The sequence below is a fragment of the Hyaena hyaena genome, unplaced genomic scaffold, assembly GCF_003009895.1.
Source record: "Hyaena hyaena isolate Hyena2069 unplaced genomic scaffold, ASM300989v1 scaffold_72, whole genome shotgun sequence".
NCBI lineage: Eukaryota > Metazoa > Chordata > Mammalia > Carnivora > Hyaenidae > Hyaena > Hyaena hyaena.
Window position 1 is genome coordinate 3,372,786 of NW_024080703.1, and position 17,075 is coordinate 3,389,860.

General features: G+C 36.8%; 1 protein-coding gene across 7 annotated transcripts in view; it reads right to left on the reverse strand.

Annotated features, from left to right (window-relative positions):
- MLLT10 (MLLT10 histone lysine methyltransferase DOT1L cofactor) overlaps positions 1-17,075 on the reverse strand; it is a 229,503-nt gene that overhangs the window by 69,324 nt on the left and 143,104 nt on the right. For all 7 annotated transcript variants that reach the window (XM_039233039.1, XM_039233038.1, XM_039233044.1 and 4 more), the window contains exon 10: positions 2,671-2,923. In XM_039233039.1, coding sequence (XP_039088970.1) covers positions 2,671-2,923 — 253 coding nt within the window. The remainder of the gene's footprint in view (positions 1-2,670; positions 2,924-17,075) is intronic.

Sequence of the window (17,075 nt, forward strand, 5' to 3'; positions counted from 1 at the left end):
CTAATCTGTCTACCTTACATTCTCCCAGTCCACTTCTCTGCAGCTGCATAAAGAAATCAGCCACTAACATTCTGCTATTGCTTTTATGAAAGTAAAATCATAGGAGAGGTACCCTCATGAATCCCTTTCAACTGCTTCTTCTCTCTTCACTCTTTAAAGAACATTAGTAGCCCACTATGCCATTTGTGAGATAAAGGTTCTTATTTACTTGGTAGAAAAATAAAATGGCTGGGATGAAACAATAATTCGGTCCACTATCCCAATTCACCAAACTGTCTCTATGCTCACCAGACTCAGCTGTGACCACACATCTATTGTGTTTCATAAAACTTAAACTATATCATATTTTAATTAATGTATTAAAAACAAAAGCTCAAAATAAAGTGTTTCATCGGAATGGAAGGGAAATTTCAAGCTAATGGTTAAATTTTATTACAGAGCACATTCAAAAATAATCACACACAAATCCACCTAAATATTTACAACAGTATCCCCCCTGCCCCCACACACAAGAAAGAGTTTCTTTTTAACTAAAGTTTCAAGGTTTTGAATTTTAAATTTTAAGCTCTTCTGAAATGGCTTATTAAGGAAGAACATTAATAGGCCTAAAATTTAACTCTTTGAAGAGAATATCCATTTTATTTACTTACAAAATTATTTGTACCTATGTGAGCATTTTCAAGTTATGTCTATATAGAAAAACATACATATTAAGAAGCCATTTACATTACATCAATCATTTAAGGATAATTGTAATTTGCCACTTAATTAGCAACTATAAAGAAGTTCTTTATTATCCATTCTGATCTGTCACCATCTGTCTTTTTTCCACACATTTTTGTTTTTACAGCTGGTGTTAAAAGCTCACTACAGTGTAGCAAATACTTTCAAACATTTAGTATATGCAATACTTTAACATATATTTTCTAAAATTCACATATTGCCCACAATGAAAAAAGTAAAACCAAGCATCTTGAATTCCCTATCATTAAATTTCAACTTTTAAAACTTTTATTGAAAATTACCTCAGATATGAAAACATAACACATTCTACCATGTCTCAACAGAGGAAGGAAAAGACTCTTCAACATGTAAACTTTAAGAAAACGAGGAATTTCTTTTCTAAATGATTAGCACTTCAAAGATTAAAAACCAAAAAATGCAATTTTAACAGTGGAAAATAAGGTCTTATAGATAAGTGATAACTGAATTCTAATATCACATTCAAAATGTAAATAAAGTTACATTAAAAATAATTAAGGTTTTACTACTTATTTCCCACAGTGGCATAAAAATAACAACAAATATAAAGTAAATTTATTAAAATAGAACAGCAAACTTGGCATTTTATTTTTCTACTTGTCTAATTTTTGTTGTAATATAAGGCAAAAATGTTAAAAATTTAAAAAAAATTTAGGACTTGAAAATCCTGAAGCCCAAAATAATTTAGTTTAAAATATATGAATAAACTTTTTAATAAAAGATCAGCACTTAGCAATCTCTCTACATACTCAAATTGTTATTAACAGCAAAAGCTTAAAGAAAAAGGCAACTTTTCCCCCCTCATTTTTGCCCTAGGGGGCAAAAACAATGCAGGGAGGAGGCATGTACTGTATACTTTACTAATATATTTATCATCAAGTTTTTAACATTTCTCAAAATATTTATGTTCAAGTTAAAAATTAACACAAAATAGGGGTTCCTGGGTGGTTCAGTCACTTAAGTGTCCGACTTCAGCTCAGGTCATGATCTCACAGCTCATGGGTTCGAGCCCCACACTGGGCTCTGTGTGGACAGCTCAGAGCCTGGAGCCTGCTTTGGATTCTGCCCCTCCCCCGCTCACACTCGGTCTCTCTCTCAAAAATAAACAAACATTAAAAATAATTCTTTTAAAGATTAACATGAAACAAAAACCTAGAAGATGGGGTTAATGTAGAAGATGGGGTTAATGTACTGTAAAGTTTAGCTACATTATTCTGTTCTGATAAAACAGGATGACCATATACAATATAGCATGCCCAGCTAATTTTGAATTTTAAATAACAGATTATTTTTTCAGTTTAAATATATTTCATGCATTTCTTTGAGACATACTGAAAAATAATTTGTTAAACTAAAATTCAAAATTAAATGGGCACCTTGTTATAGTAGCCTTCCCAAAACATATTGTAAACTTAGCAAAATTCTACTTTAAACTTCAAACTTTATATAAATGCATTAATAATCAATAACTATTATTTAGTGGGAACTATTAGATTCCCTGCAAATTACCCAGTACTTGCTTACTTACTAAAACTACATGTTTTAACTGTTTTAGTGTTTAATCAAGAAAGATAAATAACAATTTATTAAAAACAAGACTGTTCTATAGAGCAGAAAGGAAAAGTCCAGCTTTTATTGTTTTTTCTCCCCAAACTTAAACTTTATTCCACATCTATTTAAACATTAAAATTACAATTCAGCTTTGGAAGCACATGTCATATCATAAAACGTCCCAGAAACATTTTAACAAGGAAGACTAGTCTTAAGTAATCTCGCTACAGCAACTATTCATAAAATTATCTCCAATGATCCAGTAGTTATAAATAAAAAAAGAATTGTTTTACAAAACTTAACCGCTACTGATCATCGCAAGAACAAGTAGTTTAACTAAAACATCATAATTAATACCTTGCTGGAAAGGACTAGCTGCTGACACAGTCGTTCCTGGATTTCGGCCACCAGGCTTTCTTCCCCTTTGACCTGAGCTGTGAGCTGAAGATTTCTTCCCTTTGCCCTCTGACCCTCTAGCCTCTGAAACATCTTTTCCACTAGTTGCGTGCGCAGAGACTTCCTGGAAGTTTGCATTTGTAAATCGAGCTGCGGTATCTTCCAAACGCTTCAATGATCCAGATATAGAGTTGCTGCTTGTGCTCGTGTAAGTCTGACATTTTGATTGAGAAAGGAAGTTGGGGGAGGGGAAAAAAAAAAAAAGAATTGATTAATTTTAGCTATAGGTGGGTGGAGGGGAAGACATATTAATAACAATAAATGTTTGGCTTGTAAGGTAAACATGTCAAAGTTTCAGTTATAAAGTAAGTCCGTTCATCTAAGAAAATCACATAAAAACAATTATTTTAGTCTATTGCAAATACTTATAAATTGCAACAATAAGTAAAAGTACATATTATAGTTCTTCAGCGACACAATATTGAAGGTACTTGCTTCTCAAGCAACATGATTTTCAACAAGAAAAAACTACTTCTTTGTATTCATGAAATTAAAGTCAGATTTAATGTTCCACACAAAGGCAATAAAGAGAGAGAAGTGCTACAAATTCATTAGACAACTATATCCATGAGATTATAAGACTTCAGCACAGGTCAGAGCAAGATAATTCAGGTGAGGCTACTTTTCAAAAACAAAAGATTAAAGCCTTTAAAATAGAAACCATTTCTTCCAAGTATTAAGATGCAGGAAGAGTTATACTTTGCAGTAAAGATGTTTTTTTTCATTTTGTAATTTTTATTTTCTTTTTAATTTCTGAGAGAGGGAGAGAGACAGCATGAGCAGGGGAAGGTCAGGGAGAGGGAGACACAGAATCCAAAGACAGGCTCCAGGCTCTGATCTAGCTGTCAGCACAGAACCCGATGATGCGGGGCTCGAACCCACGAACAGTGAGATCATGACCTGAGCTGAAGCTGGACGCCCAACCGACTGAACCACCCACGTGCCCCTGCGGTAAAGATTTTTAAAAATTGAAAGTATTAGGGTGCCTGGGTAGCTCAGTCACTTAAGCATCCAACTCTTGATTTTGGTTCAGGTCATGATCTCAAGGTCATAAAAATGTGCTCGGTGTAGGGTTCTGCACTGAGCATGGAGCCTACCTGGGAGTCTTTCTTTCCATCTCTCTGTATCCTCCCTCCCCACCCCTGAAAATAAACATTAAAAAACAATTAAAGGTATTATATGCTCTAAAATGGATTATCGGGATATACTCCGATAATATAGATATGTTTACGAAAAATGCAAAATAAAGACCTCTTTAAACAATTAGTTTCCAATCATTTCCAGTTAAACAATCATTTTTTAAGACGAAGTATATGCAAATAATAGTAAATTAAATAACTATGAAATGTAAAATGTGTTCAGATGTATAGTAATGAACATGCTTCAAAATAAATGTTTGGGGCGCCTGGGTGGCCAAGTCCATTGAGCATCAAACTCTTGATTTCAGGTCAGGTCATGATTTCAGAGTTCATAGACAGTGCAGAGCCTACTTGGGATTCTCTTAACCCCCTCTCTCAGATCATGCTCTATCAAAATAAATTAAACATTAAAAAAGAAAAAATGAAATACAAGGTCTGTGAAGACCATTAGGTCAAGGATTTTTGTTGTCACTGTTTAAGTTCACTAAATGCCTCAAAGACAAACAGCCCTAAATTTCTGAATAAATAAATGAATAAATATTTTTCTGATATATCTATGGTCTAGGGGCGCCTGGGTAGCTCAGTCAATTAAGTGTCTGACTTCAGCTCGGGTCATGATGTCACGGTTTGTGAGTTTGAGCCCCAGGACAGGCTCTGTGCTGACAGCTCAGAGCCTGGAGCCTGCTTCAGATTCTGTCTTCCCCCTCTCTCTGCCCCTCTTCCGTTCGTGCTGCCTCTATCAAAAATAAACAAACATAAAAATAAATAAATAATAAAACCTCTGATGTAATGCAAACCACTCAGTAAAACCATCAGATAAATGTGAAAAACAAAGGGATGATAAAATCAGGTGTCAAAATAGTTGGCATTTTTAGCAAAATCAATGTTCAAAATGAGGAAAGAGTACTTCGAATGCTTTGAAAACTAAATATTCTTAACTACTACCTTTCTGCTATTTGCTTCCTAATACCATCCTCACCCCACATCATCTCACTGTCAAACAGATTTTCATCAAGTACAAGAGACATCATCTCATAAAAACAAATTTATCACTATTCTAATAACTAGAATCCACAAATGAGAAAGGAAGGTCCCAAAGGAAGTTGTAGGAAAAAACCAATCATGTTTAGGCTGATTAAGCTTCATGGATTGCTTTATGTTCGACTTCAGCTCAGGTCATGATCTCACGGTCCAGGAGTCTGAGCCCCTCATCAGGCTCTGCTGGCAGCAAGGAGCCTGCTTAGGAGTCTTTCTCCACCCTTCTCCTGCTTGCACACTCTCAAAATAAATAAACTTTAAAAAGGGGGGAGAGCTAGGTGCCTCAGTTGGTCAAGCGCCTGACTTTGGCTCATGTCACCATCTCATAGTCAGTGAGTTCGAATCCCGCATCTGGCTCTGTGCTGCCAGTGCAGAGTGTGCTTGGGATTCTCTCTCTAGCCTCACTCCCAGGACCCCCTCTCCTGCTTGCATGCTATCAATAAGAAAATAAACTTAAAAAAAAAATAAATAAACTACCTGGATTACTTTAGAAATGCGAATGTTTTTCATGCTGGGCCCGTCCCTTTGGAAACCACCTACTTTACTTTTCAAATACTTTTTTCTAATAACAAATTGAGGTTCTCCATCCCACTCACATACAAACTTAATGCAGTTTAAAAGTCATCCAAAGTCTTCATTCATGTACTTTGTCCATGCATCAAATAAGCAAAGAAAAAAAAACTGAGTGGAGAACCAAATAAGAAATATACTATTTCCACATACCAATCTAAACCAGGGTTGGTCAATTTTCCCACTCATTTAATAGAATATCCTTGCTTGCCCTTGAAGTATTAACATGTCCACAAATCCAATGAAAACATGGCACATGGAAGAAAAGGGATTACCAAGAAAACAATGAATGGAAATCAAGCAAATTTCACTGACAAAAGACATACTAAACAAAACCATAACATTTGTTTTTTTAAAAAACTTAAGATTATTTTCTGAGTTTCAAAAATAATAAAAAATTTAAGAAAATTTTTAATGATCATATATTTTTGAGAGAGAGAGCCCATGCAAGCAGGGCAGGGGCAGAGACCAAGTAAGACAGAGAATCCAAGCAGTCTCCACACTGTCACAGCACAGACCCAACATGGGGCTCAAATTCAAGACTGTGAGATCATGACCTGAAGTTGGATGCTCAACTGACTGAGCCACCCAGAAGCCCCCCAAATATCAGACTTCTTAACAAGAAAAATATAAAACTTTAGCTAAAGATTCTAACTGTTGTTTTTTAAAAATTACACATAACAAGGGGAAAAAATCTGTATGGTTATACTGAAAAAGAGATCTCCACCTTTGTAAGTTAATTTAAGAGTAATGGAGCGCCTGGGTGGCTCAGTAAGTTAAGCGTCCAACTTCGGCTCAGGTCATGATCTCACAGTTCATGAGATCGAGCCCTGTGTCCGGCTCTGTGCTGACAGCTCGGAGCCTGGAGCCTGCTTCGGATTCTGTGTCTCCCTCTCTCTCTGCCCCTCCCCCACTTGTGCTCTGTCTCTCTCTCTCAAAAATAAACAAACATTAAAAATTTTGTTTAACTAAAAATAAAGAGTATCTGTTCCATAATATGCAGTCTAAATAATATGGAACTGTAGAATTCCATTAAAAACACACAATCTAATCAAAATCAAAAGGTGGAAAAAGAAGTAAGGGAGAGCAGTGGGCAGGAGCTGAGACAGACGTGTAACCTAATGCCACCAATGCACTCCTTCCTGTTTCACAACCTAAGTAACTCTCATTGTGTGACCATCTCACTGCTCTGAAAGCAGTTCTAGTGCTGACAAGTACACATTTTCCACGCACATTAACCCATAAAATACAAACTAACTACTTCATTTGGAACTTGGCTGAATATAAAATAGTCTTTTTTACCTTTTCCACTACAGATAAAACTGCATATTTGGTCTTGTTGAGAATCTCTAAGGAAATGCACATATACTTCGGTTTATATTGTGATTTACAGACAACTTAATGAATCTTTTACAATAAATATTTAGAATCTGTAGGATTTTTCTTTTATGGCTAGCTACAATTATTAGTCCTTAGATAAGCAGTTGGTATACCTACTAAACAACATTCACTAGAGCGAAAAATACCCCCACGTCCAAAAATTTTAAATTAGACCCAGAATTCAACAATGATTCTGTAACAGGCTAACCAAAAACAATGATATTTTCAAAGTTATGGCTGCCTGTGATCCACATTTGGGAGAAACAGGCAGAGGGAAAAGAAACAACCAGCAGTTGTGGGTCTTCTACCAACATGATCAAATATCATAATGCTGGCTAAAACATTTAATTATGTAATATTCAAGTGTCTCATAGAAGCCACAATTTTTTCACTCACACAATTCTAAGAACAAAGCACAGAAACTATCAAAAATGAAGCAGAGAAGGAATGAAGACTTAAAGGGAATCTGGGGGTGGAGGGAATCCGTGAGCTCTGGGACAATGTTGAGCAGCCTGTGTTATTGGAGTACCCAAAGGAAAGTGGGAGGGGAAAAAATATAAGAAAGAAGCAGGAAAAAAAAAAGGCAAAATCTGATGAAAACTACAAAATCTACTACTGATCAACTAACTCTCAAGAAATATGAAGAAAAATCCACAAATACACATCACAATCAAACTGCTTATCATTAAAACCAACAAGACAATGATAAGAGCAGCCAGGGAGTTTAAAAAAAGAAAAAAGAGATGCTTTATGTGCTAAGACACAAAGATAAGAATGAAAACAGATTTCTCATGGAAATAATCCAAGTTAGAAAACAAGAGTAAATAAAACCTTTAAAGACAAAAGAAAACTGGGGCATCTGAGTGGCTCAGTTGGTTAAGCATCTACCTCTTGATTTTCAGCTCAGGTCATCATCTCAGGGTTTGTGAGTTGGAGCCTAGCATCGGGCTCTGCACTGACAGCAGGGAGCCTACTTGGGATTCTCTCTCTCCCTGGCTCTCTACTCCTACCCTGCGTGTGCACACTTTCTCTCTCTCTCTCTCTCTCTCTCTCTCTCTCTCTCTCTGTCTCTCAACATAAATGAATAAACTTAAAAAGAAAAAAAGACAGAAACAAACTTTTAACCTGAAATTCTACACCAAGCTAAATTATTTTCCAAAAGCAAAGGCAAATGATAGTTGATCCTTACACAACACTGGTTTCAACTATATGACTCCATTTATATGCAGTAAATACAAAATGTATTTGCCTTTCCATATCATTTTCTTAATAACATTTTCTTTTCTCCAGCTTATTTTATTGTGAGAACACAGTACAGAATACACATGCAAAATATGTGTTAATTGACTATGTTATCAGTAAAACTTCTGGGTCAACAGTAGACTATTAGAAGTTTTGGGGAGTCAAAAATTATATGCAGATTTTCTACTATGCGGGGGGTCCTAATCCCCATATTCTTCAAAGGTCAACTCTAACTGCCTTTCAGATTTAAAAAAAAAAAAAAAAAAGGCTGAAAGAACTAATCAGCAAAGCAAGACTACAATAAATGTTAATGGCTGTCTTTTAGGCAGAAGGAAAACAAAGGTAACAAGGATCTACACAAAGTAACTGGAAACACTAAAAACAGTAATTACATGGGTCAATATAAAAGACTTCTTCCGGGATGCCTGGGGGGATCAGTCAGTTAAACAACTGACTCAATTTCAGCTCACGTCATGATCTTATAGTTCGTGGGATCAAGCAGATCAGAGCCTGCATGGGATTTTCTCTCTCTCCAGCTCTCTGCCTCACCCCTTGCTCGTGCTCTCCATCTCAAAATAAATAAATAAACTTTGGAAAGGGAAAAAGATAAAGACATTTTAAATATTTAATCTCTTTACCACTGAAGACTCAGGAAATTGGTAACAATTGTGAGGTTTGTATAAAATATATAAAACTTTAAAATACAACAAAATATAGCACAAAACCAAAAAAAGGTAGGAGTACAAATATGTAACTACTAAACTGTATATTCTTTTGTGATTTCTGAGAGAGAGACAGAGACAGAGAGAGCGAGCGAGCGAGTGTGCAAGAGCAAGAACACACACGCATGCAGAAGCAGGGGTGAGGGACAAAAGGAAAGAGAAAATCCATGCTCAATGCGGCGCCAGACCCAGGGCTCAATCCCATGCCTGGGATCATAACACAAGCCAAAATCTAGAGTGAAACAGTCAACTGACTGAGCCACCCAGGCACCCCTGAATTGTATATTCTTACACAATAGTGAAATGGTGTAATATCATTTAAAGGAAGATTTTGATAAAGTATGTATGACATAAACCCCAAAGCAATCAATAAAATAACAAAGAATCATTACTAAGCAGCCAAAATGGGATCATAAACATATTCAATGACAAAGACAGAAAAAAAAATGAAATAGGCAAGTAATAAGGATTAGCCAATGATAGATTTAAATACAACAATATCAATAATCATATGTAAATTAACTAACAACACTCCAGTGAAAGGTAGAGATTATAACGCTTAAAAAAGAAAACTCGGGGCGCCTGGGTGGCTCAGTTGGTTGAGCGTCCGACTTCGGCTCAGGTCATGATCTCACAGTCCGTGGGTTCAAGCCCCACGTCGGGCTCTGTGCTGACAGCTCGGAGCCTGGAGCCTGCTTCTGAATCTGTGTCTCCCTCTCCCTCTGCCCCTCCCTCGCTCACTCTCTGTCTCTGTCTCTCAAAATAAAGACACTAAAAAAAAATTGTTTAAAAAAAAAAAAAAAAGAAAACTCAAGACTATATGCTGCCTATAAGAAACCATTTTAAGGACGCCTGGGTGGCTCAGTCAGTTGAGCGTCAGACTCTTGGTTACACCTTAGGTCATGATTTCACAGTTCATGAGATTGAGCCCCATGTGCAGTCTGTACTGAGACTGTAGAGCCTGCTTGGGATTCTCTCTCTCCCTCTCTCTGCCCCTCCCCTGCTTGTGCACTCTCTCAAAATAAATAAATATTAACTTCAAAATATATATATATAAATATAAAGACACAAAGATACTCAAAGTACAAGTTTGGGAAAGAAGTATCATCTAACACTAATGAAAAGAAGGGTGAATTAACAACATTAGTACAAACAAAAGAAATGTCAGAACAAGGAATATTGCAGGATAAAGAGACCTGTTCATCACGAGAATATAAAAATCCTAGACACTTTTGCACCTAGTAACAGACCTTCAAAATAAATAAAAACTGATAAAAAGAAAATGAGAAAAAGAGTAAAATCTGTAACAGTAAGAGAGATCCAAATCCTCTTCTCAAAAACTGAACAAGTATACAGAAAACAGAAGTAAGCATATAGAGACCTTAAACAGTATAAATCAACTTGACCTGGCATTTACGGAAAAATTCCATATACTAGGAGCAGAGTGAATATACATTCTTTTTAAAAGCACACGGAACACTAAACAGAATAATCCATATTGTGTCATTTTTTTAATCTTAAAAAAAGAAATTATATAACACAAAGATATTAAATTAGACATCGGTATCAAAAAAAATACGTGAAGTTTCCCAAATGCTTCAAAAGTAAATAAGCTCCTTGCAACTACCCATGGATCAAAGAGAAATCAAAAGGAAACCACAAGGTATTGTTCAACTAAATAAAAAAGAGAAAACAACACATCGAAATTTGTAAGTGGTGCTTAGAACAGTTTGTAGTGTTAAATGCCTATGTTAACACTTCTGGGATTCTAGTCCAGCATGTAATGATTATAAATTTCCCAAAATAGTGTCAGAAACCATACGACAAATTCAGGAAGCTCTGAGACTACCAAGTAAGACAAGTGTCCAAAAAAACTATGCCCATGTATATCATACTCAAACTACAAGAAATCAAAGGTTAAAAAAAAAAATACTGAAAGAAGCTGGAAGGGCAAAAAGCCCTACCCATGAAGTAGCAAAGATAAGAATTACATCTGACTTCTCCTCAGAAATAATACAACCAAGAAGAGAGTGATGTGAAATATTTAAAGTGTTGGGGGGGGGGGGTTGTGGGGGGAGCGCCTGTGAAGAACTAGTATTCTGTACACTGCAAAATTATCCTTCAAACGTGAAAACAAAGACGTTCTCAGACAAAAAAAAACTGAGGAAATTTGTTACTAGTAGGTTTACATTGCACGAAATGTGAAAAGAAACTCTTCAGAGAGAAAGAAATGATACAGGTCAGATGTGGATTTATATAAAGAAAAGCATGAGAGAATGAATCAATGAAGGTAAAATTAAAACTCTGATTTTCCTTATACTTGATCTAACAAAGATCAAAGTAATGGCAGCAATAATATATTTGATTATATAGTCTTACATATATGCTTACATATGCTTCTGTATAAGTGAAATGAATGACGGCACTGACAGAAAAGATGAGAAGTTGAAATTTAGAAATATTCTGTTATGGGGCGCCTGGGTGGCTCAGTAGGTTGAGCATCCAACTTCAGCTCAGGTCATGATCTCACGGTTGGTGGGTTTGAGCCCCGCGTCGGGCTCTGTGCTAACAGCTAACTCAGAGCCTGGAGCCTGTCTTCGGATTCTGTGTGTGTGTCTCTCTCTGACCCTCCCCTGCTCATGCTGTCTCTATGCCTCTCTCAGAAATAAATTTAAAAAAAAAAAAAAAGAAGAGAAAAATTTTGTTATTACAAGGTACTCATACTACTGTGAAGTGGTATAGTATTATTTTAAAATGAACATGGATTAGTTCTCTATTTATATATACTGCAAACAGTAGAGGAACTATGAAAAGAAATGTAATTGATATATTAAGAAGTGAGAGGAAATAGAACCATTAAAAAAAAAACCTCAGTTAAAACCCTTAGAAGGAGGATGATGTCTCCCCTTCTGCCTGCTGCCAGGCAACCGGGAAGTTGTACTTGCTCCTTGCTTTCCCTCTCCCACAATACCTCGGGCTCTTCCCTTTCCAACCAGGGCCCAGCAGAATGGCTCCCTCAAAGAAGCCCGGAAAGAAGAAAGGCCCTAATGGGGCACCTGGGTGGCTCAGTCAGGTAATCATCCAACTTTGGCTCAGGTCATGATCTCACAGTTTGTGAGATCAAGCCCTGCATCAGGAGCTGTGCTGACAGCTCTGAGCCTGGAGCCTGCTTCAGATTCTGTCTCGATCTCTCAGCCCCTCCCTGCTCACTCAGGGACACCTGCTCTCTCTAATATAAAATAAACCATAAAATTTTTTTTTAAATAAAGGCCATTCATTCTGCCATCAACAAGGCAGTGGCCAGCTCTGGAGCCTGCTTCAGATTCTGTGTCTTCCTCTCTCCCTGCCCCTTGTCCACTCACACTCTCTCTCTCTCTCTCTCGCAAAATTAACATTTAAAAAAATTTTTTAACTCAAAGAAAACCAAAAACCCTGATAAGTAGAAAACATTTGGAAGATAAAAACAGTACCAAAGACCTAGAGCAACAAATAAAAAAGTTACAAATCTGGCAAATATTAACCTAAATGTGTCAATAGTTACATCAAACATAAATGGTCTAAATATACCAATTAAAAGAACTGTTAGTATCAAAATCAAGACTCATTTATAGGCTATCTACAAGAAACACTTTAAATATGATGACACTTATTGATTAAATATTAATGAAGGGAGGAGTGCGTGGGTGGCTCAGTCAGTCAAGCACCTCTTTATTTCAGCTCAGGTCATGATCTCGTGGTCATCAGATTGAGCCCCAAGACAGGAGTCAGGCTCTGCACTGGCCTTCCGGCCTGCTTAAGATTCTCTCTCCCCTGCACTCGCTTCAGCAGTACATATACTAAAGATTCTCTCTCTCCTTCTCCCTCTCTCTCAAATAAAACAAGAAGGAAAAAAAAAAAAAAAAACGATGAATGGAGAAAGATATACCATGTTAGCAGTATTCAAAACAAAGTGAGAAGACCTAATTAATTTCAGACAAAGTAGATTTCAGAGCAAGGAAAGTTTTCAGGGTTAAGGAGTGATATATATAAGGATCAAGGTGACAATACTACAAGCAGACACAACACAGCAATCCTTAATGAATATGTGCCTAACACTAGAGGATCAAAATATGCAAAAACTGATAGAATTATAAGGAGAAATCGATGAATCCACTTTTACAGATGAGGTTTTAACACTCTTTTATCAGAAATGGACATATCCCCCACGCAGAAAATCAGTAAGGACATAACTGAAGTGAATAACACCATTAATCAACTGGATATAATTGATGTCTGTAGACTATTCAGTATCAGCGCAATATATATTCTCCTTCTCTTCAAGTTCTCATGAATCATTAATCAAGATATACTACCAGGGCACCTGGGTGGCTCAGTTGGTTAAGCGTCTGACTTCAGTTCAGGTCATGGTCTCACGGTTTGTGAGTTCAAGCCCCGTGTTGAGCTCTGTGCTGACAGCTCAGGGCCTGGAGCCTGCCTCAGGTTCTGTGTCTCCCTCTCTCTCTGACCCTCCCCCACTCATGCTCTAACTCTCTCTCAAAATAAACAAGCATTAAAAATATGTATTTATTACTTTTAGGGCTATAAACACCCCTAACAAATCTTAAAGAATAGAAATCATATAACTGTACTCTCAAACCAAAATGAAATTAAACTAGAAATCAGCTGACAGAAATATAGCTGGAAATCCCAGAATGGCTAGATTAACACAAGTCAAAGAACGCTCAAGAGACTAAAATATTATTAACAAGATGACAATGAAAACACAACTTCAAATTTGCGGGATGCAGCAAAAGCAAAGCTAAGAGTACTTAGAGATGCAGGGAATGCATATCTGAGAAAAGAAGACAGACCTTAAATCAATACTCCTAAGCTTCCTCTTTAGTAAACAAGAAACAATAGGCAAATTATATCAAAATAAGCAGAAGAAAAGAAACAGTAAAAACCACAGCAGAAATCAAAGAAATTAAAAATGAAAATCAACAGAGAAAAATCAACATAACCAAAAGCTTGTTCTTTGAATATATGGATAAAATTGATAAATCTCTAGCCAGGACAACTAAGAAAAGTAACAGAACACAAATTGCTAATATCAAAAATGAAATAGGGAACATACCATAGATTCCACAGACATTAAAAGGAATATAAAGGAATATTATAACAACTCTATGCCCACAAATTTGATAATCTAGATGAAGTGCACCAACTCTTGAAAGATACAAGCTGCCAAATGCACATAAGAAGAGGTAGACAATGTAAATACACTTTTGTCTATTTAAAAACTGAGGGGTGCCTGGCTGACTCAGTGATAAAGCATGCAACTCTTGGATGTATGGATTGTGAGTTCAAGCCCCATGTTGGGTACAGAGATTACTTAAAAATAAAATCTTTAAAAAAAAATTCAATCAATCATTAATAATCCCCCAAAACAGAAAACACCAGGCCCTGATGGGTTCACTGGTGAATTCTATCACACATTAAAGAGAGAAATAATACCAATTCTCTACAATCTTGTTCAGAGGATATAAGCAGGGGGAACACTCCACATTCATTCTGGTAGGCCAACATTACTCTAATACCAAAACAGACAAAAACAGTACAAGAAATAAAACTACAGAACAACACCTCTCAAACAATAGATGCAAAGATCACCTACAAATAGTTAGCAAATCAAATCCAACAACCTGTAAGGAGAATTATATACTACAATCAAGTGGGATGTATCACAGAAATGCAAGGTTAGATCAACATTCAGAAATCAATTAATAGCGGTGCCTGGGTGGTTCAGTCGGTTAAGCATCTGACTTCAGCTCAGGTCATGATCTCGCAGTTCCTGGGTTTGAGCCCTGTGTCCGGCTCTGTGCTGACAAGACAGCTCAGAGCCTGGAGTCTGCTTCAGATTCTGTGTTTCCTTCTCTCTCTGACCCTCCCCTGCTCATCCTCTGTTCTGTTTCTCCCTCCTTCAAAAGTAAATGAACACTGAGGCACCTGGGTGGCTCAGTCAATTAAGCACTGAACTTCAGCTCGGTCATGATCTCATGGTTCGTGGGTGGGTTCAAGCCCCGCGTCAGGCTCTGTGCTGATGGCTCAGAGCTTCAACCCTGCTTTAAATTCTGTGTCTCCCTCTCTATCTCTCTACCCCTCCCCTGTTCACACTCTGTCTCTCTCTCTCAAAAATAAAATAAAACATTAAAAAATAAATAACCGTTTAAAAAGTAATAATAAATTAACTTTTGCTCTGCAAAGACATTTCAAGAAAATGAAAAGATCAGCTACAAACTGAGAAAATATTTATAAAAGATATACCTGACATTTTTCACAAAACTTGAACTAATACTAACATCTGTATTGAAACACAAAATACCCCAAACAGCCCAAGCAATATTGAAATAGAAGAACAAAGCTGGAAGTATCACAATTCCAGAAGTCAAGATATACTACCAATGCTGTTGTAATCAAAACACTATGATGCTGAACAAAAATAGGCACATACATCAACAGAGCAGAACAGAGAACACAGAAACAAACCTACACTTACATTTATGTGATCATTTAGTCTATGACAAAGGAAGTCAAGAATATACAATGGGGAAAAGATAACAGCTTCAAAAATGGTGCTGAAACTGGACAGCGACATGCAAACAGATGAAACCGGACCACTTTCTTACACCATACATAAAAATGAGCCTGATGTGGGGGCGCCTGGGTGGCTTAGTCAGTTAAGCGTCTGACTTTCGCCTAGGTCATGATCTCGTGGTTCGTGGGTTCGAGGCCCGCGTCGGGCTCTATGCTGACTGCCAGCTCAGAGCCTGGAGCCTGTTTCAGTCTGTGACTCCCTCTCTCTCTCTCTGACCCTCCCCTGCTTAAGCTGTCTCTCTCTCTCTCTCTCTCCTAAAATAAATTAAAAAAACATTAAAAAAAAAATTAGCCTGATGTGAGATCTGAAAGTAGGACGAAAACCCAGACAAAAACACGGGTAGTTACATCTTTAACACTGGCCATGGAAACATTTTTCTAAATATATCTTCCCAGACATGGAAAATAAAAGAAAAAATAAACTGTCAGTGCTACATCAAAATAAAAGTTTTACACAGCAAAGGAAATCATCAACAAAACAAAAAGGCAACCCGTTTGCAGAAAAGTAGGTATCTGCCGGATCACCTGGGTGGCTCAGTCAGTTGAGCTTCTGACTTCAGCAAGGGTCATGATCTCATGGTTCCTGAGTTCGATCCCTGCATTGGGCTCACTGCTATCAGCCCTGAGCCCACTTAGGATCTTCTGGCCCCGCCCCGTCTGCCCGTCCCCTGCTCATTCTCTCTCTCAAAAATAAACAAACATTAAAAAAAAAAAAAGAGTAGATATCTGCCAGTGATATATCTGACAAAGGGTTAATATCCAAAATATATAAAGAATTTATACAACTCAAAACAAAAGAAAAGTGATTGAAAAATGGACAGAGGACCTAAATAAACATTTTTTAAAAGAAGACAGACAGCCAACAGACACATGAATGGATGCCAAACATCAGTAATCATGAGAAATATGCAAATCAAAACAATATCACCTCACCCCTATCAGAATAGCTAGAATCAAAAAGATAAGAAATAACAAATGTTGGCAAAAACATGGAGAAAAGGGGATCTTTGTACACTGTTGGTAAGAATGTAAAGTGTTATAACCACAGTGGAAAAATAGCATGGAAGTTCCTTGAAAAGCTAAAAACAGAATTCAGAAGACAGCTAAATAATCCTTTTATTTACATACAATAAAGTTTTCTATTCCTCAAAAAAATATAAAAATAGAAACCCCATATGATCCAATAATTCCACTACTGGGTATTTGTTACCCAAAGAAAACAAAAACACTAATTTGAAAAGATGCATGCACATTCTATTCTTTTAGCAGCTTTATTTACAATAGCCAAAGTTTGGAAGCTAGCAAGTGTCCACTAACAGCTGAATAAAGTAGATGTGGTATATATATGGAATGGGATGGAATATACAATGGAGTATTATGCAGCCATATCAAAAGGATGAGATCTTGCCATTTGCAACAGGGATGAACCTAGAGGGTATTATTACCCTAAGTGAAGTAAGTCAGACAAATACAATTTTTTTTTTTAATGTTTTATTTATTTCTAGGAGAGAGAGAGAGACAGCATGAGCAGGGGAGGGTCAGAGAGAGAGGGAGTGACAGACTGAAACAGGCTCCAGGCTCT